We start from the raw sequence: 23,691 nt of genomic DNA on the forward strand, positions 1-23,691 counted from the left end.
TGTTCAAAGGCACCTGTTCAAATATTCCACTGTCATGAGTGTGTGTGTGTGTGTGTTCTTTAACTCTGCAAATGATGCACACTGTTTTAAAGAACAAACCAGGAGCACTGTTCAAAGACAGTCACAGGAGCCACAGGCAGAAGGATGATGTCAGTGTGTCCTGTAGCATCACCTTTTGGGGACATCGAGGTGGACTCTGCAAATACCCACCTTGTGATTGTGTTCGTTGTGGAGACAGATCATGAAGTCAAGGCAAAAAGAGTAAATTCAAAAGTCTCAGACACAATTACAAAGGTTCATGGCTGCAGTGCCTGAGATATAAGCTAAGAATCCAGAGAATCCTCGGTCTGTGTAGAGAACATACATAAGAACACCAGGGGGCCACATGGCAAAGGCAGAGGCCCTTGCCTCAAGGAACAACAGCTATAGACTCAGAGCACCTGTGCTAAGAAGCCACTTCCATTCTTGACATCGGATTAACTCTTAGCAAGACATAAATGGTGGCACTGAGAGGTTGAGTATCATGCTCACAGAAGCACAGCCTGAAAAGGAAAAGGCCAAGATTCAAACTCACATGGGTTTCCTTCTAAGCAAAGGGCTTTAATGCCATTAAATTGCCTCTGAATGTGGAGGATGGGGTAAAAATAATCAAATACAAATTAAATATTAATTTTAGACTATGCATTCTAAACACTGAATATTGAGGTATCATGTACAAAGATAGGAGATGTTGTATTTTCATAAAATCTACTAAAACATACAGGAGATTTACTGAACACAAGAAAAATGCTTAGGGCAGTGAACTTTTTCCATACTAAATGGAAACCCAACAACCTGAAAGCCATTCCAAAGCCCAGACTACAAAGGGAATATTTTAGGGATAGGTCTTAAACTTAGCATTTGGAAGTGAAAGATTGTCACTTTATGTTGCCAAATCAATCTGTGTTAAATAAGAAGCCACACTCAGGCAGGAATGTTGGTTGTATAGTTTTTAATTGCCCCCAAAGACCAATTCATAGAAACATAGAGCTGTTGAATGTCTATTGCATGCTGCAATTATAGGCATTCAAAAATCATGACTATGAGATGTTTTCCTCACAGAAGTAATGGTAATTCTGTAGTAGTAATGATAAAAGTTGCTGTTCCCACTATCTTGTGTTGGGTGTTACTGTATGTAATTACAGTTAAAATGATGAGTGCTTGCTCTTTGCTAGCCATTCTGTAGAGTCCATCTCATGGGCAACCTGAGGACATGCTTACATGGGATTCATTAACCTACTCCCAATTGAGCAGAAGGTCAGAGCCTTGCTTATGCTCAATTTCTCCACTACCTTTAAAAATTAAACCACCTAAAGCTTTCTTCTCTACTCATCTTGTCAGCTTCTAATCCTTTTTTTGTACCTTCAAAGCACTCCAAGACTATCTCCACTGAAATTGCTCTATTAGTATCCCAAGTGATTTTCCATTTGTAAATACAAACATTACATCTCTTTTCTCATATTAATCCAAAACAAACTGCACTTGTTGCAGTTGATTGTACCCCCCATTCATACCTACCTTCTTCATTTGTGCCTCTGAGCATATTTCTTACCTCATCAAACCTTATCTCTTACTCTATTTATTTCTCATTTGACCCCAATTGCTTCAAGTCTGAGTCTGAAACATCTTCCTATAAGGAAGTGATCTCAGCTAACTTTGGAAGTTTACCTCAATCAAATAACTTTGTGTCTTTAGAGAATCTTTAGACCCTGAAAGCTACCAAATGCATTCCTTGAGTTTAGAACTCTAATCTGGACTCTACTTGACTTGATATATGACTATACATTGAATAGGACTGTAAAAATTACCTTGACAACAACTGAATACTTAAAAAGCAATTTATCTTACCTAGCACTGTAGAAGTTTTCAAAACTTCAAGAAATAAAACTCCATTTTCCATTCTCTTAAACCAAAAATCCATGGTTTCCCTTCTTTCCACATTTATTCCAAACATAAAAAATGCATGAGCTAATCTTCTTTGGTCTCCACCCCACCACAGATACTGTTATTTCTCTTCTTGGAAGCTCCCAGTATTATCTTCCTGCATCCATATTTGTTCCCTGTTCTTTTCTCTGCCCCAAGACACAGGGAGCCTTTAAAAAATGTTCATCTTATCGTGTCCACTTCTATGAAAAGCTCTACAGATGTTCTTCTCACCACACTCGGAACTGAAACCAATGTGCATCCATATGCTCTTGCAGAGTCACACAGACCTGAGGAACTTGACATTTCTGGCTTGGGTACATAGCATTTTTCTCTCAGACCCGCATAGAAGGGCACGGCAGTGTTCTCTGATGTTAATGTTCAAGTCTCTTCCCCTTGAGCATCTGTGCCGTGCTTGATGCTCATTCATAGTTGGTTCCATTCAATTCATGCACTGTTTCTTGTGGCTGAGTATTCAGCAGCTGTTGTATCCAGCTCAGAAGATTCCAAAATGATCAGAGTGTGTACAGTTCATTGGCATTAGTTCCTAATGAAAACCATGACTAAATTGTGTGATTTCTCTTTTTTCTCTCTTCCTATGTTTGTATGAAATAACCAGAGAATATTTGGCACCCAAATATTTAGTTTTTTGTTTTGTTAAAGCAAGAGTAAATTTTGAGGGAGACCTGAGTCATGGTGGAAGGGTTGCTGTGAACAGATATTTTTGTGTTTCCCTTAGAAACAAGAACCAAGAGCTGATGAATACTTTCATTTAGTAATAAATTGTTTTTGGTAATTTCCCCACAGTCTCTATGCAATGAGTGAAACATTCTCCCACCTTTAAGAGCAAGAATACAAATAAAATGAATCCCCTTCATGTTCAATAGAAATTCCACTCTGATAGCTGACCAAATGGTCTCAGGTAGATCTTCTCATGTCATTGCATCTCTGGCTGTTGCCTGGTTCCTACTTTCTGAGCTGAAGAGCAACATGTGAATATCCTCCTAGATGCCCCCATGACATCCTTGTTTTTGAGGCTATAGATGAGTGGGTTAAGCAAGGGAGTGACAATGGTATAGAAGGTGGACACCACCTTGTCCTGCTCAGGCATGTGGAATGACTGGGGCAGCACATACATGTAGCATGCAGCCCTATAGAAAATGCTGACAGTATTCAGGTGGAATGGACAAGTGGTGAAGGCCTTCTTGCATCACTTTATGGAGCACATGTGGTAGACAGTTGACAAGATGAGAGAGTAGGAGGTGGAAATGATGGAGATGAGAATGAGCAGCATGAGCACACAGCAGATGTACATCATGGTCTCATAAAATGATCTGTCTGAGCAGGCCAGCTTGAACACCACAAGGATCTCACAGAAGAAGTGGTTGATGCTGCAGGAGCCAGAGTAGGGGATGTTTGTGGTGATGGGTGTGAACAGAAAATCATCCAGAGAATCCTCAAACCAGTCCCCAGCAGCCAGCAGAAGGCACACCTTGCAGTTCATCAGAACTGGGTACCTAAGAGGGCCCTAGAGACAGTGATGTAGTGGTCATAGGCCATGAGCTCCAACAGGAAGAACTCTGAACCAATCATAGTCAAGTAGAGGAAGATCTAGATGACACAGGCCACAATGGAGATGGTCTTCTCCATGGAAACCATGCCTACCAGGAGCTTTGGGACCATGGTGCAAATGAAAAGCATGTCCATGATGGAGAGCTGGCTGAGCCAGAAGTACATGGTGGTGTGGAGTTGAGGGTCCACCTGAATCAGGAGTACCATGACCAAGTTTGCTATTACAGCCACCTCAAAGATAGCAAAGATGACTGTGAATACAATCCCTATAGCCTCCCTGTTCACCAGAAGCCCCAGCAGTGGAAAGTCAGAGGAGGAAGTTGTGTTTCTCACTGATATTGCTGCCTATGCAGCTGCAGGGAGCAGGGGCACACAAAGACCAGGAAGGAAAGCAAGACCAGGTACATTCAACAAGGGGACGATTTTGTAATGGAGGACACTGCACAGGGTGATGGTTGGGATGAAATTTTCCAGGGTAGAACACTAGAGAAAAACAAAAGGAAATGTGCCATACAGCGTTAATGGCAGCTATGTCCCTTGATGGAAATCAGCCCTTATTATGTCTGTGTTCTCTCTTCTAGGTGGCATAGTTTGTATAGTTTACAGTGACTGCATGATACAAGCAGTGCATGCCATTCCTGCAAAAGAGTTTTGACCACCTATGTTCATTCACCATTTTTCACATCCATGGTAGGTCTAAATGAATTCTGGATAGAGAAAATGTGATTGCTTCACTAATTAAATGGCTGAACATGAGTAAAATGAATAACTTAGGGAGTGAAGATTTAGGATATTCACAAGTGCACATGCACTATACCTTCACTGTCTTTCCATTTTTGTTTCTTGTTGCTGTATCTAAAGTGATTCCTCCTCTGTTCTGCCTGCGAAGCTTTGTTACCCTCCCACTTGACAGTTTATCTCATGGTTTCTTTACTCTCTAGGTGTTCTACAGAAAGCTGCTTGAATTAGACTATTAAAAAGCAGTTCAGACTATACAAGGCTGATTCCTTTATTGCTCCCCACTACTACTATGGGTTTGGGGAACAGGTGAAGGAGGTAAAAAATGTTAGCATCTTGGATCCATGTCACCAAGAGACAACAGGAGCAAGGAGTTAACCATTAACCATGCAGATGTCTGCTGATGTTCACCTGCACCAAGGCCAGGACTTAGCTCAGGACTAGAGATCTATGGAGCAGGTATAGGAGCAAGATAGCAACTGGCTTCAGGTAGAAAGGGATTTTTATCTCTCGCTCTTACCATATGGATTAAAGATTTATTAAAAAGCCAAAAAGGAAGATAAACATACCTGTGATAAATGTTCTCCTCCTCTTATATGCCAGGCCTTTGTGATCTGGCATCAAATATTTGTGTATGTCAGAATCAGAGTCCAATCCAAGGGTTATCCCGGGCCCATGCAGCGACTTCACTGTTTCTCAGGTCATAGGATCGGAGCCTTCACCCCAGGAACTAGGATTACTTGAGGTAGTAAATGAAAATACAGGACACTGAGTAATCTTGTCTTTCAGATAAACATTTAAAATTTATTTTAATATAAGTTTGTGAGACACACTAACAAAAATCACCATTTATCTGAGGTTTGAATCTGGATGCTTGTTTTTTACAATGCCAAATTCATACTGAGCTTCACAGAATTCAAGAATTGTAATGACAGTGAAAAAGTTACTAATGGATTCGGTAAAACACAATCAATATTGGATACAGAAGTGAGATTCTGGCATCAGCATTAAATGGTCTCACTCCAAACTCTACTGGTTGCTGGTTCTGATTACTGTGTAAGACTTCAGGCTGCCTCCTCCTCTGGCTGCCCCAGAACCCTGTGCTCAGTGCTGAGGGCCTTGCAGTGAGACCCTGCCACACACAAACTCATTCAAGTTCTCTTCCACCTCCCTCAGACAAGTGGAAATAAATATTATCTAAGATACATTTTTGTTCATGTCTGTCAATATAAAAGACATTCTATTTTAGAGTAATCCATAAGTAATTAAGTAATTAATACTTAAGTAATCCATACTAAGAGTGAGAGAATGAACACATCTCATCGTTAATTAAGAGAATTGAAACATTTTATCCAAAAGGAATAAAAGTCTTTGAATGAACCATCACACTTCTCAACACACTCGCACCCAGCAGCCTGGTCTGGTCCATCATCGCATCCTCCTGGTCTTCCAGGAGCTGTCCCTGGACTCTCTCGCTCCCCCTCTGTTGCTTTAGTCTCCTCTCAGCATGGAAGTCACATTGATGCTGGAGCCTGCACTGTACCTTGATGCTTTCCATCTCAGGACCCGTCAGGCTCTGGGCCTTTTGCCTCCTCCAGTCTGTTTGTTCAGTGCCTCCTGCAGCAGCAATCTCCTGCCTCTGTGCCCACTCAGGGGGCCCCAGCCCAGGGCCTTGGTCCCCACAGCTTGCCTACCCAGGGTCCCCAAGTCTGGGCAAGGTCATGGCCTCATGCTCCTCAGAACCTTGTGCGAAGTCACCTGCTCAGAGGGGCCTACTCTCACCCTACTCGATGGCCTCACACTTCTGCCCATCTCCTAACCCCACCCGACACCCTGTGTGCTTACTTAGCTTAGCATTTGTCTCTTAATTCTCACATAGTCAAGACTGCGGCCTATTTGATGAACTGGGTACCCCGCCATCTAAAGGAGTGACTGGCACATGCTAAATATTTGACCAATAAATACATGAAGGCTCTTAAAACATGCACAGTCATTACAAAGGAAATTGTGGATATTTTATTTTTCTTAACATGATACTTGCTAGTAGTATCACCTAAAATAATTCTATGTTTTTACATACAATGTGCTGAAGAGAAATACAAATGCCAGACTTTATGTGTATTTTTAATCCAAAATAAAATTGCCATACAAAAAAGATCTACCATAGCAAACAGCAATAAAATTTACTACCAAATCAGTGAGATTAATACAGATAAATTTGAGACAGTTTTTTTCCTGTGGCTTAAAATCAACCCACTCGGTTATGGAAAACTAGGTGGTGAGCAAAGTTGATAAGAAAAGAGGAGCTGGAGACTGAGCACTGGTCTCTTCCCTTCTGCTGCAAAGGCCAAAGAGCAGGGAGGAGAGGTTGCCCTGTAGACATGGGACTTCAGGCAAACTCACTCACCTTGGACCTCTAGCTGAGGCTGGGTGGTGTGAACATTGGGCTGCAGGGAGGACTCACACACATTGCTGCTGTGATGAGAATGACTTTGATTTTGAGAGACTGCCTAGTCACTGTTCAGGGTGTGAAAATAGTAAATTTCTACTCCTTAGAAACTGTAGTATGGAGATGGTCAGATGTGTGGTCAACCTATTGTATAACAATTCATCTTGCTGCTATTTCCAGTAATAAGACAGTAGAGGTAATGGAAGTATTTGCTAACCGAAGTCATACTAAACTGATTTGGCATATAATAGAATTCCAAGTGGTCATGGATATAAGGGACATCTAGATGTGTATTCATGGCTGACAGTTTCATTGTATTTTTAAATGAGAAATGTGGCATATTTGCAATCTCCTTATTGTGTGTGTATGTATATATATTTCAAATATATAAGAATATATATTTTATTAACTAATTTCTTTCTTCATATTGAAGCCACTTAATGCATTCACAGTGTGCATTATAATATTTTTATTAAAAATACTCAAAAGTTAAGCTTTTTACAATATTCCAAATTAGAAAGAACTATTATTTGTGATCAACCATGCTGGAGATCACATGACATTACCTTTTATCCCTTTGAAGACATTTCCCACAGTTTTCTGAGATAGAAGAGCTGCTTTCTCTGTTGAGCCTTGATTCATCCAGTGGTCAGAAGTAGAGGCTCAAAGGACATGGTTTTAGCTACACTGAAACAAGTTTTCTGATTTTTGTCTTTCCAAATGTGTAGTCTGCCAAATTTGCATCACAGCTCATTGCAGTTAAGCCCTTTGGAAATTCAGGGAGGGAGCACTTTTCATAATATCACTGACATAGGCCATTCTAAACCGTGTTCTTCGTCTCTGTCTTTAGTCAGCACAAAAAGGTTTCCACCCTTGGGCAAGACTTCCCTGTGTGACTGACTTCTTGTCACCTCCAGAGGAGAAAGCATCTGTGAAGAATCTGGAAGAAGCCAGTGACAGTTCCTTACCTGAGCCACAACTAAGAAAATACTTGATAGAAATCACTGAGGACTGTATGAAGTTGGAAAGATTTTCACTACAGTTATTCTCCTTCCAGCTTCTTTCTTAACATCCAATTTTCTGTGTGTTCACCTACTTTCTCGGACCTTTTGTTGCTACTGATATTCTTCAAACCTGAAATCCTCAGAAAAACATAAAAAAGGTCTTAAAATTTAAAATGTGTACCTTAGAAAGATAAACCTTCTAAAGTGAAATGGCTTTTTTCCACTCATTTCCTAATAGTTACTGACAACATATTTGACATCCAGAAACTGTCCAGGTGCTTGTCATGCATCTCCATGGAAAATGAAGATCCCTTTTTTGCTTATGTGATGAGTAGGTTAAAAAATAAAATCAGCTTATAAATGAACAAAAAAGCAACAACAGAAAAGCAACAGAGGATAATCAGAGTGGACACTGTCAGCATCTAGTTGTCACTTTCATGGTCTTAGCTAGTTCCTCAAATAGCTGGTCAATACTGCACCCATCAGTGCCCCTTGAGACTCTCCTTTGGAATGAAGTACATGATGGGGTGTTTGGAAATGACCATGGTGATTATTTGTATGTAAGAAGTTCTACCTCAACACAAACTCAAATGAAAAACAGTAAAAATGAATCTTCTTGACCTTAACATTTGTGTATGAAGCAGCCCTTGGTTTTAAGTAACATCCCAATGCTTTGAAATCCTCTACTGTTCCAATTACCCTGACTCCTGTATTTAACATCTTTCTACAATCAGAATCTAATATTTCAGGCAGTTTGTGTTCATCTCTCAGCAGAACTTGAGGGCTATTCTTCACTTTGTGGGCAACATAGTCTGCACTGACTTCTAAACCATTGTCTAAGTATTTTAAGCTGAAATCTTCCCAGGGTTTAAGAAAGTATTTAGTAGGGAGACTTTATGTTTTTCACTATTAGACTTTGACATTATAGAACCATAAATGTCTACTTAAATGTGTAGAAGTAAATGTTCAAGTAATTTCATATCCATATCCCTTACCTGCATGAAGAGCCCAGGGGGTTTCATGACCCATCAAGATGAGTCATCAGGTCCTTGCAAGACCAGCTCAGCTGGTGCTCAACAGAGAATAAATGTGGATTTTATCTGTGTGTTGCTCCCAGAGGGGCCTTTGTCCCTAGGTCAGGATTAGGAGTATCACAAAGTAGAAGCTGCATTTGGAGACACATTGACTCCTTTGGAAATTGCCTACTGATTAATATCAATGTTTGGCAGCAAAATACCAGACCACAGGGTGGAGATCCAGTCTGCATCATCTCAAGTGTTGCAATAACTTGCTCTGAATGTGGCTTCTCCATCACCTGTGGGGCTAAGTCTTCATCTAAACACTTCAGAGGAGTTTGTGAGGATCAGGATCAAAATCTAATATTGTATTGAAATTTTTTTTAAAAGGACATTGTTGTCTTTAACTTTGCTTTATCATCTGGAATAGCTGATGACAGAGTGAAAGTATGGAACTGGTAGCATTAAAATTAATCTTAAGGTGGTATAATTCTTAATTTTCTTTCCCACATTAATATATTGTTTTTAACAAGGAGGAAGGTATGGTGACCACAAATTACCTTGTATCTAAATTTTGTGAAATGACTGAGGAAAAGCCCTGGTCATGCCCTTTTAAGAGAGGACTAATCTATGAGAAGGGAGTGGGCAGCCACGATGTGTAGGATGAGATTTGAAATTTTAAAAAGACTGTATTAGAATGTATAAGCTGTCCAAGACGGCACTCACGTGTACCATGAGCAACTCATCAGGCTGAGGTAGGAGGATTGCTTAGCTCAGGAGTTCAAGGCCAGCCTGGGCAACAGAGCAAGGCTGTCTCTCTCCATCAGTCAGTCAATCATTCAGTAACCCATAGAGCATTTAGTATAACATCTCACACATCAGAAGTGGGAGGATTGGTAAATCATTATAAAATGAGCACATCCAGGTAGCCACCACTGTTTGTTGAAAAGACATTGAACAACATTGCAGAAGATCCCTTCTGCCATGCCCAGCCACTAGCACCTGCAGTATCTAGGGATCTGACTAAATACTCTTTTCTAACTTGCATTTTTCAAGTACCTTTGATGTATTTATCAACCTAGGAGTTGGCATGCTTTGTTAAATGTGCAAACAGTTAATCTTGGAAATATAAGAACAAAAGCCCTACTAGGTATTAATATATAGCAGCTCAGCTCCAAGCAAGACAGTATGGAAAAGGGGAAGAAGACACAAGTTCATGAGGGGATGTGAAGTGTGAGATGCAGTGGTTTGGTAGAGGGAGAGATTGAAAGAGGGTTGCTGGTGAAGGCAGGCAGAAGGGAAGGGAGAAAGCATTAGTGCAGAGGTGCAGAGAATGCAAAGGGAATGGAACCGCTGAGACAAGGCTGAAGGTATTTCACGAATGAACCAAGTCTGTTTCTGTTCATGAAGACGTTCATCCCTCCTAGACATTCTGTAATCTCTTTTCTATTTGTTTCCTTGTTTCATTTCAAGGCAAAGGTAAAATTATTAGAAACCTTCTGAGGTAAAACCAGGTGATATTCTTTACCTGCATTTGCATTGGGGGAGGAAAATTTTTTCCCCTCTGTCTCTACATCAGTGCCAAAATAGCGTAAGGTTGAATGACATTTGCTTGGTTGCCTGTTATGTGACTTCTAAAAACTCATCCAACCTTCTCTAAGCCTCCTACTGATAGACAAAATAGACACCAGGTGAATCAATACAGGCTTTGCTAAATTTTTTCTTTTAGGACCTTATATATATGATGAAGTAAAAGGTAAATAAGTAAATGATAGAAGGCTTACTGTAGTCTTTTTTAGATAAAATTCTACCCACTTTGTCCACCTATCAAGACATCACATCTAGCCAAAAGTCCTTAAAAAGGAGAAATATTTGTCCCCAATGTACCAATGGAGAGGCTGAGAATTATACTGAGCAAGTTATTTAACCCAAGAGATCTAAGTTAGCTAATGAAGTGTCTCTACTTTTTCATTCTATATTTATCTATTATCACTTTATTAAAGCATGAATGGAAGTTTTGTAGGTTTGTAGTAATGTTGTAATCTTAATGATAGAATAAAATTTGAACCAATCAATAAATGAATAAATATTTATTAATTTCCAGGCTTATATTAGACCCTGATGAATAAAAGTATGGTGATAATCCACATGTAATTTCACAGGTAAAAGATGAAATAGATATTTTACAAAGTGACTCAGAATATAGAACCCAAAATACAATCCTATCATCCTCACAAAAGCTTCCTAAATAAAACTACCACATTATGAGCAATCAAGAATATTTTTAGTGAATTCTTGAAATTGAATCATCAAGAGCATGGGTTTGCCGGGATTGAACTTTTCATTTGAAAAGCCGGTCAGGAGGGGCCTCAAGTGTAATTCAGTGGTGGACCAGGGCTTAGCATGCCTGAGGTAGGTCCTGGGTTCAGTTCCCAGCCCAATCCCCAAACTGGGCCAGCAACCCAGACACAAGGGACACATGACCACACGTCTCACATAACATACCCTGCACGGCCTGCCTGGGGTGGCTGACAGTGCTGCTAGCTGACAGCACTACGTGGAAAAGGTCAGTGAATCCAGATAAGCAAATTGGGTGAGGCTGCGCCGTGGTCCACCTTCAGGGACAACCCTTACACGGTGCTTCAGCAGGAGGATGTGCCGGCTGAGAATGCTCATTGACAGTGTGACACTGAGTGTTTTCATCTCCAAGAAGCATATTCTGGGAGGACTGGGTTGTTGGCCAAGTCATCCGGCTCCTGTGGGCCCCCTGGCTTCCCCTGGGTCTGGCCTGACCCTGACTCTTTGGGGAGAGGTGGATTTCCCCAGGACCCGCCTCAGAGCTGCGGCCACATCCCTGTTCCTCAGGCTGTAGATGAGCGGGTTAAGCATGGGCGTGAGGATGGTGTAGAAGGCGGACACCGCCTTGTCATGCTCAGGCGTGTGGTAGGAGTGGGGGAGCACGTTGGTGTAGAAGGCTGCCCCATAGAAAATGCTCACCACCAGGACGTGCGAGGAGCAGGTGGCCCAGGCTCGGCGCCGACCTTCCGCTGAGGTCATGCCATGCACGGTGAGCAGGATGCGTGTGTAGGACACAGCAATGATGGAGATGGGCACCAGCAGCATCAGCATGCAGCACGCATACATCAGGGTCTCATACAGCGATGTGTCCATGCAGGACAGCCGTAGCACGGCTGGGATCTCACAGAAGAAGTGGTTGATCTGCCGGGATGCACAGTAGGGGAAACTCATGGTGACGGGCGTCAGCATGAAGCCGTCCAGGGAGCCGCCCAGCCAGGAGCCCAGCGCCATGTACAGGCAGACCCTGTGGCTCATGATCACCGGGTAGCGCAAGGGGCTGCACACAGCCACGTAGCGGTCATAGGCCATGAGGCCCAGCAGGAAGAACTCTGCCCCGATCAGGGTCACGTAGAGGAAGATCTGGACTGCACAGCCCAGAAAGGAGATGGTCCTCTGTTCAGACAGCAGGTCCTGGAGCAGCTTGGGAACTGTGACACAGATGTAGACCGTGTCCATGAGGGAGAGCTGGCTGAGCAGGAAGTACATGGGTGTGTGCAGTTGGGGGTCCAAGTGGATGAGCAGCACCATGACCACATTTGCCACGACAGCCACCACAAAGATGGAGAAAACCACAGTGAAGATCAGCCCCGGTAGGGTCCGGTGGACAGTAAAGCCCAGGAGGATGAAGTCAGTGGAGTTCTGGGAAGTGGCCTCCATCTCTGTGTCACATGGTCACCCTGGGCTACAGGCAGAGAGTTGGGGTTAGGAATGATGCCATAGTGACCAGCACCACCAGGAACCATGTCAGATGCCATGTGGATAAAGGAGAGCATCACCTTCAGACTCCTGAGTCCTGATGCAATGTTAATGATTCATGTGACACCGGCAGATACATTTCCCTCTGCACCAGGTCATCATAGCCTGTACTCTACAGGGAGGGTATGAGATGTGAATGCAAGGATCCCTCAGTATTTTACAAATTGGCATTATCGGGCCAGGGATTTAGCTCAGTGGTTTCACTGCCTGCTGCTCAAGTGCAAAGACCCAAGGTCGATCCCTGGTACCAAAAAAAAAAAGGCATTATCTTTATTCGGAGCCACCTTCTGTGTGCACCCTATAGCTTATCATTTTAGGCTGGAAGTTTCTTGAGGCTGGCCCTGTGCCATATTCCCTATTTGTGTCATAATCTAAGTTCCTTGAACTTGAATTGCTCCTTGCCATTAGGATGATTACATCCACCTGTGCCTTAGGAAACTGATATGATGTGACCATGGAGCCAAGGTTAGGTAAACTGTATGGTTTTGGTGACATTATTACTGCAAGGGCCTTGAGAATTTGAGGCCTCAAAGATATAGCATGGCAGTGCTGCTAACCTCATTGGAGGCTGGGGTCTAAGCTGCCTGTGGGTAGGTGTGTTGAGAATCATTATGTTCTAGGATGGAGTGTTTTAAATGCTTGGGTCTGTATGTTTTCCCAGGTCAGCATGGGGTCATAAATCTCAATCTTAGCTACAGGACTTGGGCTTCACATCATGGTTGTGTTTTCTACTTGCACCATGAAGTCTGCTGCAGTGTGTGGCTCCGTGATTCAGTCCAGCTTTCATCCTTGGGCTGAGCATCTCTCAAAACATTGTTCATTAGGACATGGACAGATTTCCTGGTAGGGTGCATCCTGAAACTGCAGGATGTGATGTTATTTTAGGAATCCATTGCTAATGAGGGTTTCTTTCTTATATTTTTCATTTATTTTACTATTTTGTCATTGCTCCCTCATGCTTATAAATAAAAATAACTACAGATAGTAAAGAAATTCTGTAAGTTAGAGGAAATAAGGTGAAATAATATTAAAATTTCCTTGAATTAAATAGAAATAATTCCTCTGCTCTTTTTTCCAGAGCAAAGCAAATGCACACCTCTTTGATATACACAGGGATATTGAGACATGAACTGTCAGCTTTCATTATTAGATCATGGTGCACTTTGCTTCATTTCAGTGACAGAATGTTAGAAAAGGCATGCGTTTGGAAAATGGACTGTCCACCAATATTATAAATACATCTACTGGTTCCACAGCAGTCAAACACGTAGTTTCTCAAGCATCAGGGAGAAAGAAAATATCCCAGAGGTTGAAAAAAATAATAGAATCATTGCTTCTTGGCCTTTTGGCTAAGATCAAGTGAAAAAAATAATAGAATCAATAAAGAACACTTTTTCTTCTTAGTGTTCATCCAAGGTGGAGATTTATTATGGGTAATTGTCCAGATAAAGGAGTAAAATTACAAAGGAGAAAATACAAAATTTCTGTGCTGAAACTTATATCTACCACAGGTTATCAGTGAAGGAGGAGAAATAAAATAAATTGAGAATCAAATATTGATTCTAAACTAGGTTGAAAAAGGTCAACAATTTTTGCCTCCTTAATAAGTGAAACAGCTTTTTAATAACCATAGCTCTGGCCCATAGGCAAAGAGACTTCATTTAAAGTCATTATGACTAAGCTTCCACAAGAGCTCTTCTGGGAAAACTGGTTGGAAATTAAAATATTCATGCCAGCAGACAACTCATTTTGGCCAAAAATCTTTGCTTTCTCTGGATTTCATTTTTCTTTCAATAAAAGCATGGAATTATACCACTAATTGAAACTATCATATAGCTCTAAAGGTAGAGAATTATTTTTTTGTAAATGAGGAAAAGTGTTCCAAAGACAGCATATTGAGATATATATGTATGCATATATATATATATATATATGAAAATATTTGTAAGTAAGTACAATTAAAGATGTGAAAGATACCAGCAGGTGTAACAGGAGACACAGTAAGTTATATTGTTCCTGAACCAGAAACAACAAACATAGCTGGCTTTGTGGCATTCACTTTAAAAGTTGTGCTTTCTCCTTAAAACATAGCAAATAAGCTGCTATGTGTCAGCTCTAAGGATATCTTTCAAAATGCTCCACTTGATAAGCTTACCCTGGGCCACAGGCTGAAATACCCTTGAATCATGAAATGTTTAAAGACCATGTGTGTGATGACTGCTTTGGAGAAAGTAGCATAACTTATGAGCCAAGAGAAGTTGGGGTCCACTTAGGGAAAACAGTGTCACTAGAGGTGGAAATTTATCTGAATTAAAAATTTCAGACTTGACAATGGAAAGACCTACTGGAGTGCTAAAAACATAAGGATATCCGGGTGGCAGATGGTGCAGCTAACCTCAGGAAAGGCTTGCAAGCACACATTGACACATATGTGGAGGGAGGGGAGGGAGGGAGGTCCAGTCCAACCCCAACTATGACCACCTTAGAGAGCCCAGGGTCATGGAGTACAAGGGGCTGCAAACTGAGGGCTTGGAGTATATGGCTCAAAATATCAAGCAACAGGCTGTAAGAGTGAGTTATTCCAGCAGGAAGTCACACAATAAAACTGTCATTTCAGAAAAATACATCTAGCAGTTTTATTGTGCTGAAATCCACATCATTGCTATTAATCACTACTAGTAAATTTCTGTAGCCACAACAAACTGATCACTGAGCTCTTCTTTTGTGTACAACCACTCTCCCTGTTATCTTTGTCTATGTTTCTAAATTAAGAACCATTGCTTCAGATACTGAATAATCAGACATCACTGCCCCCTTTCTATGCCAGTTTAGTATCCAATGACTTGAATTTCCCCCCAGTCCTTCACCTTGTCTGTAGTTCTCATGATCATGTATTTCTGGAGATGTCCTTTCATATGCTGCCCTCATTAAATGCTAACTGATTGCATACCAGTTACACAGGTATAATAGGGAATCCCTGTTATAGGGAATCAGGCCCCTACTTTCCCTGCTCATTCTCACAGTCAATTTTGAAATTTCCACAGTAGAAAATAAAGAAGATAAGAGAGCTTCTTCTTATTAAAAAAAATAGTGCTGTAATGACATGTGGATGGCAGTTATTGAACACCCACTAAACGAGGAATTAGTTCCATACGAAGATTGTGCATGATGCCAGCATATATAAAACAAATATTGTAAAAGATACTAACATGAACCAGAAAAAAAGTACACCTGGGCTCCTAGAGCACTGGGTGAAGCTGCCAGCTACCCCTCCCAGAAGGGGGGTGCTACTCTCTCCTCGGAGATGTCTCCCAACAGCAGGGTGGACATGGGTAGCATCAACGGAAGCCAAAGCATCTGGCATACACATGGCCCATTTATTCCATCCCACTGATGGCATAGAGAAGGAAATAGGGCTCATGAGAGGCAGAGAGTTTATTCAGGAGCAGCAGTGATGGGGCAAAGTGAGAAGCAGAGCCCCACACACAATGTGTTCGATATTACACTCTAGGTGCTAAGTGTCCAACAGGAGACAGCACCATGTCTTGCTTTAGTTGTTCTGCCTGATAGCCTCTCATGCAGCATGCTAGGTTGGCATCCAGTGGATTTATTAATGGAATATGGTTATGAAGAAATCATCACAAGCACATATGTGCATCATAAGAAGAAAGAAAAAGAGGCAGGTGTATAGAAAATAATAGAAACAGAAAAGACCACACTCAGCACTTTAATTTCTTCCCAACCATGCAGGAAACTGACCCACACCTGACTACTTACACAGTGCATTCCTGCCTTAGCAATATTCAAAGGGCAGCAATCCATGCTACTGCATTAATATTATACTCCCTGCCCCCTGCCCATCAGCATCTGAGGAGTCCTCATAACAAATGCTAAGCACCCTCTTCTTACCTTTAGCTCCCTCATGCACTTTTCCCCTTCTGTAAGCTCACTCAGGCCCTTGGAAAACATTGGCAGACTCCTCTTATCCCTGTGTTTCCAGTGAATGCATCCCCTGTTCAATGATCTACTTGCAAAAGAGTGAATACCTGTATTCATCATTCTCAATCCAAAAGAGATCACCGACATAGCTCTTATCAGGTAAAGTGACTCCAGGTAGCCTTCTCAAAGTTACAGAGTGATGTCCAAAGAAAATGCCTAGACATTTGGGTAATCCTCTCTAATTCCATAAAAATCTAAGATCCTACCTCAGAGCAGCCGAGTGCATGCCTTAGTAAGGTAGCAGTGGGATGGCAGCATTGTAAATACCTGGGGAAGCAGGTGAGGCCACAGCCAAGTAAAGCTGATTAATAGTGGATTTCCATGATCCCCAGTAGTGACCTCTGGGGTGTCAGTTAATCCAGGTTCACTTGCTTTGCCTTCTGCCACGGTGGAGGCCATTCCCTCTGGTCAGAGATGTGCTTTTTTCCCAAGGGAAAGGCTGGAACTGTTTCTTGATATTTCATCACAGAACTTCTTATCTAGCCTGGGCTCCCTCTGGAGTAATAATAAATAGTGACGTGGCAGCTAGAGTCATTCTCTTCCAAGTCAGTGGCTTATTTTGGTTAGAGAAAATTGTATTTAAAATATGCCCTTTAAAACTTACAATCATTCAGTGCTTTTCAGAATTATTCATTTGTCAAATGCATTGGGAAAATGAGAAAACATGAGAAACAGAAAAGAAAGTGGAGTAAGAAAAAAATGAAGGGAAGGACCCAGGGGAAAGGAAAAGGGAAAAGAGAAAGAAAGAAACAGCGATGGAGAAAAATACAAGCCATACATGCTTTAAAATTCTTCACATGAATATATTAAGGCATTGCATGAGGGAAACTGAAATTTCTCATACTTTATTTCTCCAGGGAGAACAATTTAAAGAAAAACATGATCTTGTTTGGGAAGCAGGAGATCAGTGAAGATAATGATTGAAGACTTTTCATTCACTAAAACCACCCAATGGGTCCATTTACATGATTTCTACTCATTACAGATCATTAGACACAGACCTTACAGCTTATGATTTCCAATTACAGATGAATCATAATTTAACACATTTGCAGCCATTTAGGACACTACTCTATAAATAAGTATTCCTAAAGTACATTTTCCATGTGCTCCAATCAGCAACTGGAGCAGACACTTCCATGAGGTGTGAGGATCGCTCCACAGAGGCACATGCATTGTGGCCAGACACCTCCTCAGGTGCATGTGATGGGAGAGGTGAGTGATGCAGAAGTTACAGGTAAGGGAGGACGGGCAAAATGTGAGGAGGGCAGATATTGGTAAAGAAGGAGAGGAAGGTGAGAATGGCTGATATGGAAGAGAACATGCTACAGTAAAATAATTCATTTAATTTATAAAATTTTAGTGTCAAAGCTGTATCAAAACCTCAGCATACAAAGGTACACCTGGAGGTGTGAGAACGCTTGATTGTCTGGGTTGAGAAAGGAGGGAGTTAAGCCCTACAAATCTGGTTAAATAATTTCCTTCCACTAAAATTTTCCTCATATTTGGGTGTTTTACCTTTTTTTTTGGCTTCTAAAATTAGTGTAAATCAGTGTCAAGGGCACTATGTGATACCCCAGCTATCCATGATGCACTAGAGGAATGACTACTCTGTTATCACAGGGCTATATGATGCCCAGCCAGGACACCAATCTATAAGGCATGTTTTATTAAAGATCATTTGTTGTTAGAAGGCATCTGTCACTTGTGTAGCCTCTTCTCTGCAAGAAAGAATCCTGCTTTGAGGGTAATGTTATGGTACAAGACCACCCTGGAGTCAAAATGGGGGGGCAGGCTTCATTTTCCCTTCAGGACAGTGATGAATTAATTTTGTTTTTGGTACTGGGGATCAAACTTGGGACCTTGCACTTGCAAAGAATGCACCAGAATCACTGAGCTAAATTCCTGGTCCAGTGACAAATTAATTATAATAATACCTTGTGATACAAAGCACCTTCCTTAGCCTCTTCTCTAGTTACCTCATTCTCCCTCAGTACTGCCATATAAACCAAGAATTGCATGAGAGTAGCCTAATTTAGTATATTGAAAAACAGAGATAGAAGAACGTAAATTAATGTATCCAACCTGACACAATAAATATCTTTAATTGGAGCATACAGATCTATCCTAGGAAGGTTCTCTGTGATGAGAATACAGTTGCCTTGACATCACCCATTCTTTCCTGTCCATTGAGGAAGACAGACCCATCATTTCCACACCATAACATAGCCATATCTTCTGATCATGATCTACTTTATTCTCTTCATGGGTCAGGGGGAGGGAATAAAATTCAAAGAGAGTGAGGGCCTGGGAAGAGGAGTCCCAGGACACAAGGTCATGGCACTGTCTGAAAGCCAACTCCAACTTGTAGTTCCAAGCTGGGTGTCACTGACAAAGACAGGACATTTAGGGTTAAGACACAGTGTTATCCTCTACCCTGTCCACTCTGGAAATGCAAAACGGAAAAATAACTGAAAGCTCCATATCAAGTTACTTCCTTTCTTTTCCAAGAGGAGAAGCTTAGAATTTTTTTTTAACACAAGTCAAAGGCTGGGGATTTGGCTCAGTGGTTCCTCCACCTGCCTCAAAGCCTTGAGGTCCTGAGTTTGATCCCCGATACCAAAAACATAAAATAAAATAAAATAAAAAATAAATAAAACACATATCAACTTCCAGATAATTCTTTTAATATATTTAGATAACTAAATTGTTTAAGTTTTAAAATGAGCTTTTAGATAGGTACATTTTGTTCTTTGTAATGATTTCCTTCTCAGATACTGAAATATAAGATCAGAAATTCTGAAGTTATAGGAAAATGGAAACACATGTGGTCAAAAACTAAAGAAAAGAGAAATAAATATAATTATTTCCACTTTTTCAAAAAATAATGTTTATGGTACTGTCAAAGAAACAGACCTGAGGACCAGAGGAACAGATTAGAAGATGTCAAAACAACTACAGACACCATCAGCTATCTCGTCTTTGATAAAGGAGCCAAACACCCTCACCAGAGGATATATAGCATCTTTAATAAATGGTGCTGGAAAAATTGGGTTTCAACTGCCAAAGATTAGATCTAGACCTATATCTCTCACCATGCACTAAACTAAAATCAAAATAGATTAAAGATCTAAATATTAAAACAAACGCTGAACCAGCTGGAACAGAGGTTAGGTAGACAAAGGTTTACTATCTCAAATCTATAAAGAATTTAAAACACTCAGACCTCCCAAATTTAAAGACCCAATCCAAAAATGGGCATCTGAAATGAACAGACATTTCTCAGACAAAGAAGTAGAAATAGCAAATAAACATATGAAAAAATTTTCAACATTGCTGGTTATTTGAGAGAAGCAAATGAAAGCAGCACTGAGATTCCACCTAATTCGAGAAAGAATGGCTGCTAACATGAAATTAACTAGTAACAAATGCTGGCGGGGCTGTGGAGAAAGAGGAACACTGCTCCACTCCTGGTGGGAGTGTAGACTGGTGCAAGCACTGTGGAAATCAGTATGGAGATACCTTAAAGAACTAGGACTGGAAGTCCCATTTGACTCAGCTATTCCCCTGCTGGGTATCTTCCCCAAAGAATTAAAAGAATCAAACCACAGTGATATATGTGTACACATGTTCATAACAGCACAATTTGTAATAGCTAAAACTTGGAAACAGCCCAAATCCCCATCAACTGGAGACTGAATAAAGAAAATGTGTGGTTTATTTTATAAAACAGAGTACTATTCAGCCATCAAAAATGAGAAATTAGAGACATTTATAGCTAAATGGATGCACATTGAGGTGATACTCAAGTGAAATAAACAGGACACACATGTGTAAATGTTGAATAGATTCTCTAGTGTGAGAAACTGAAAATGTAAATAAGGACTAAAAGGTATAATAGATAATGTGAAATAGAAAGAAAAGGGGCAATCAGGAAGGGGAAGTGGGACAGGGGAAAGGAAAGAAGGGAATGGAATTAATATGAGAAAATGAAAAAATGGAAACAAAGTCTTTGTAAATAGGGGGGGATGGAGAGGTTGAAGGGAGTTCAGGGGAAGGGGGAATATGTCTTGCACTAGGGGCACAATCTCTGTTGTTATTTGAGAAATTATTTCCAATTTCTCTTTTTTCCAGATCCGCTTTCATTGCCAGTTCAGGAAGTTCAGGTGGTTGAATATCGTTCTATCTCATTGTCCTTTGGGGTTGCCCTAGATAATCTTGAAGTCTGGTTTTGAGACTTCTCTACCTGTCTTCTCATTTCAACAGATGCAACCTGATGTGCATTTTTTGAGGTAACTTTTTGCTTGCCCAGTGGTGTTCAATTCTCAGCAAGTCATGGAGAGGCCTTTTCTCTGCTGCTCACCCCCGTGCCAATTCCTGGGTTCTGAATTGTGACCTTCTGGATCCCTATGCTCCCCTGTTGTCCATTGGGGTTCTGCCTGGGGCATGTGAAAACTTGGGATTGTATCTAGGCATTCCTCTGGTAGGGGTCTTCCCTCCTGTGTAACTGTTGCTTGGGAAGACCTTTGGCTTGGGGCTGAGCACCCAAGTCATTAGAGTCTGAGTGGGCTTCTGGCTGGGGTCTGCACACACTTTCCAAAGGTATCAGGGCAGGCCTCTGGCTGTTGCTTGTGTGCCTGTGTAGTTCTTTTCCAAGTGGCCCTTTGGGTAGGCCTGTCAGTCCAAGCTGCTTGGGTCAGGTCAGGGCCCTGGCTGGGAACTGAATGCAACCACATTGCTCTGGTCCCTGTTGGCTTCTCACTGGAATCTGAACATACTTCTGGATGGTATCTTGGAGGGCCTCTGGCTTGTACACTTGTGCCGCTCTTTTCCAGGTGGGCCTCTGGCTGGGCCTGTGGGTCCAAGCTGCTAGGGTTGGGATGGGCCCAATATAGAGTTCTTAAAAGGTAGTTTAGAGCTGTGACATTTAATAATAAGGAAGCATTCAAAGATGTTTCACACATCACTGGAGATTCAATGTCTGATTATGAAAAGTTGAATGCATGAACCATGGCCTGCATCTTTTCATCCAGAGCACAGAAAGAAAACATAAACTTCTAAATTATAATTTTTTGAAAATCAGTTGTTTTTTGTCCTAATTTTAATTGAGTGAAGCAAAAGGGTTTTAGCTGAGCACCAGAAGGAGATGGAAAGGATCTCAGTATTGATCACCCCATTGTGTTCTCAGGCCTGAGTTGTCCCCCTGTCTAATCACTGTGTTAGTTATCCCAGGCTGAGTGGAAGAGTGAGTGCAAGGAGAATAGTACAGACTGCAGGGTGTTCTCACAGGACCGCTCAGTACACTTCTCCAGGTTGGTCAGATCCAGAATCTGAGGTTCTCTCAACAGCACTGGTGTCTTTTAAGGGGAAGCACATAACTCACTCCTTGGTCCTTATGGTGCCTGTCTTTGTTCTTATCTTAACAGATATCAAATATTTTCAAAAAATTTTGTCAATATAGACAAGATTTGTAGAGTTTAAGGAAAGGGATATAAAATATTAAAAAGTATTGAGCAAGAAAAATGAGACATACATTTTACTTCACCATAACAAATATATACAGAGACATGTAGAGACAACAAAAATATAGAGTCAGCTAAAAATACACAATCTGCATGTGTAGATCACAATTTAAGAATATGCATCATTAATGAATAAAACTACTTTCCAATGAGAGATGTGATTTTTGTTTTGGTCAAGAAACTTTTCACTGAAAACCAGAGAATTTGTTGAACATTCTTCCCAGGGCAGTGTTGATCTCCCTGTTGCATAGACAGTAGATAATGGAGTTCATGAATGGGGGCACCATGCAGTAGAACATGGTAGTCAGTAGATTCTTAGGGGATGGCTTCTTTGCAGTGGGATCTAAGACAGCCACTGACCCAGCAATGAGATACAAAAAGAGAATGGACAGCTATGGGTTACAGCTGGATATGGCTTTGTTATGGGCTTCCACAGAATGCATCTTGAGCACAGTGAAAAATATTGATACATGATATAAGTATAAAGCCTGCACATGCTAAGACAAAAAAAGTACATACAACAACCAATATAAATTCAGAATACTGGACATCTGATGATGATATCTTCAGAATTTGAGGTACATCACAGAAATATTGCTGAATCACATTGGTCATGGTGTCAGAAATCTTGAGCAAAGCCCCTGTGTGGATAGCAGAATAGAACAGACCAGAGGCCCAGGAGCCAGCTGTGGCCTGGGAACACAGTCTAGGGGTAATGATGAGCCCATAATGCAGAGGGTGGTAAATGGCCATGTAGCAGTCATAGGACATGACCACCAGGAGGGCAATCTCCACTGATCCAAAAAGGACATAGAGTAAACTCTGGGCAGCACACTCTGCCAGGGATATAGACTTGACTATGACTTTGAGAACAGTAACTGAGATGCAGCCAAAGTTGAGGAGGGACACACTGCTTATAAAAAAGTATATGGGGGCTGGGGATTTAGCTCAGTGGTTTCAGTGTCTGCTCTGAAAATGCAAGGTCCAGAGTTAGATCCCAGGTACAAAACAACAACAACAACAAAACAACCAAAGTACACAGGAGAACACAGATGTGTTTCTGTCACAATAAGAGTGATAGTCACCAGATTCCCTGTTAGTGCTCCCAGATAAATCCCTAAGAACAACACACCTTGCAGAACCTTGACCTCCTGAGAGCCTGTGACATCCATGAGGAGGAATTCTGTGAAGATGGTGAGGTTGTCCATGTCTGCCCACCTGCCATGGTCTTGCTAGAGTCAGAGGTTAAACTGAGCAGTGGATGTTACAAGGAGAATGCAGACCACCCATTAGACCTGCAAAGTGGCTTCTAATCAGGAACTCAGGAGACAATAAATGGATAAAATGAAGTATCTTGCAATCTATTGAAAGTACATACTTCTGTTTTGATTTTCTTTCCACAAACTGCTGACATCCTTTAGTTTCTATATTTATAAGATGAGAGAATTACACAATACAGTATTTAAAATGAAATAAAGTTCCAGCAATCATTCATTTTTTCAGTATTTTCAAAATGACTTTTTAAATTTTACCTGGACATCTCAAAATTTTTCCCATTTGGTTCAGTTTTGTGTATGTGTCCCATGTCTACTCTA

The 23,691-nt window shown here is 41.2% G+C and overlaps 1 protein-coding gene and 1 pseudogene across 1 annotated transcript; both read right to left on the reverse strand.

The window, feature by feature from the left end:
- Positions 1-2,778: 2,778 nt before the first annotated feature.
- On the reverse strand, positions 2,779-11,490 carry LOC106008683 (olfactory receptor 2T11-like; annotated as a pseudogene).
- Positions 11,487-12,600, reverse strand: LOC101717459 (olfactory receptor 2T2-like). Its single transcript, XM_004875172.2, has one exon. The coding sequence runs from the start codon at positions 12,474-12,476 to the stop codon at positions 11,487-11,489; it is 990 nt and encodes a 329-aa protein (XP_004875229.1). The 5' UTR covers positions 12,477-12,600.
- Positions 12,601-23,691: the final 11,091 nt, after the last annotated feature.

This window comes from Heterocephalus glaber, unplaced genomic scaffold (assembly GCF_053883595.1).
Source record: "Heterocephalus glaber isolate CG9 unplaced genomic scaffold, H.glaber_assembly_v1.0 deba00001831, whole genome shotgun sequence".
Classification (NCBI taxonomy): Eukaryota; Metazoa; Chordata; class Mammalia; order Rodentia; family Bathyergidae; genus Heterocephalus; species Heterocephalus glaber.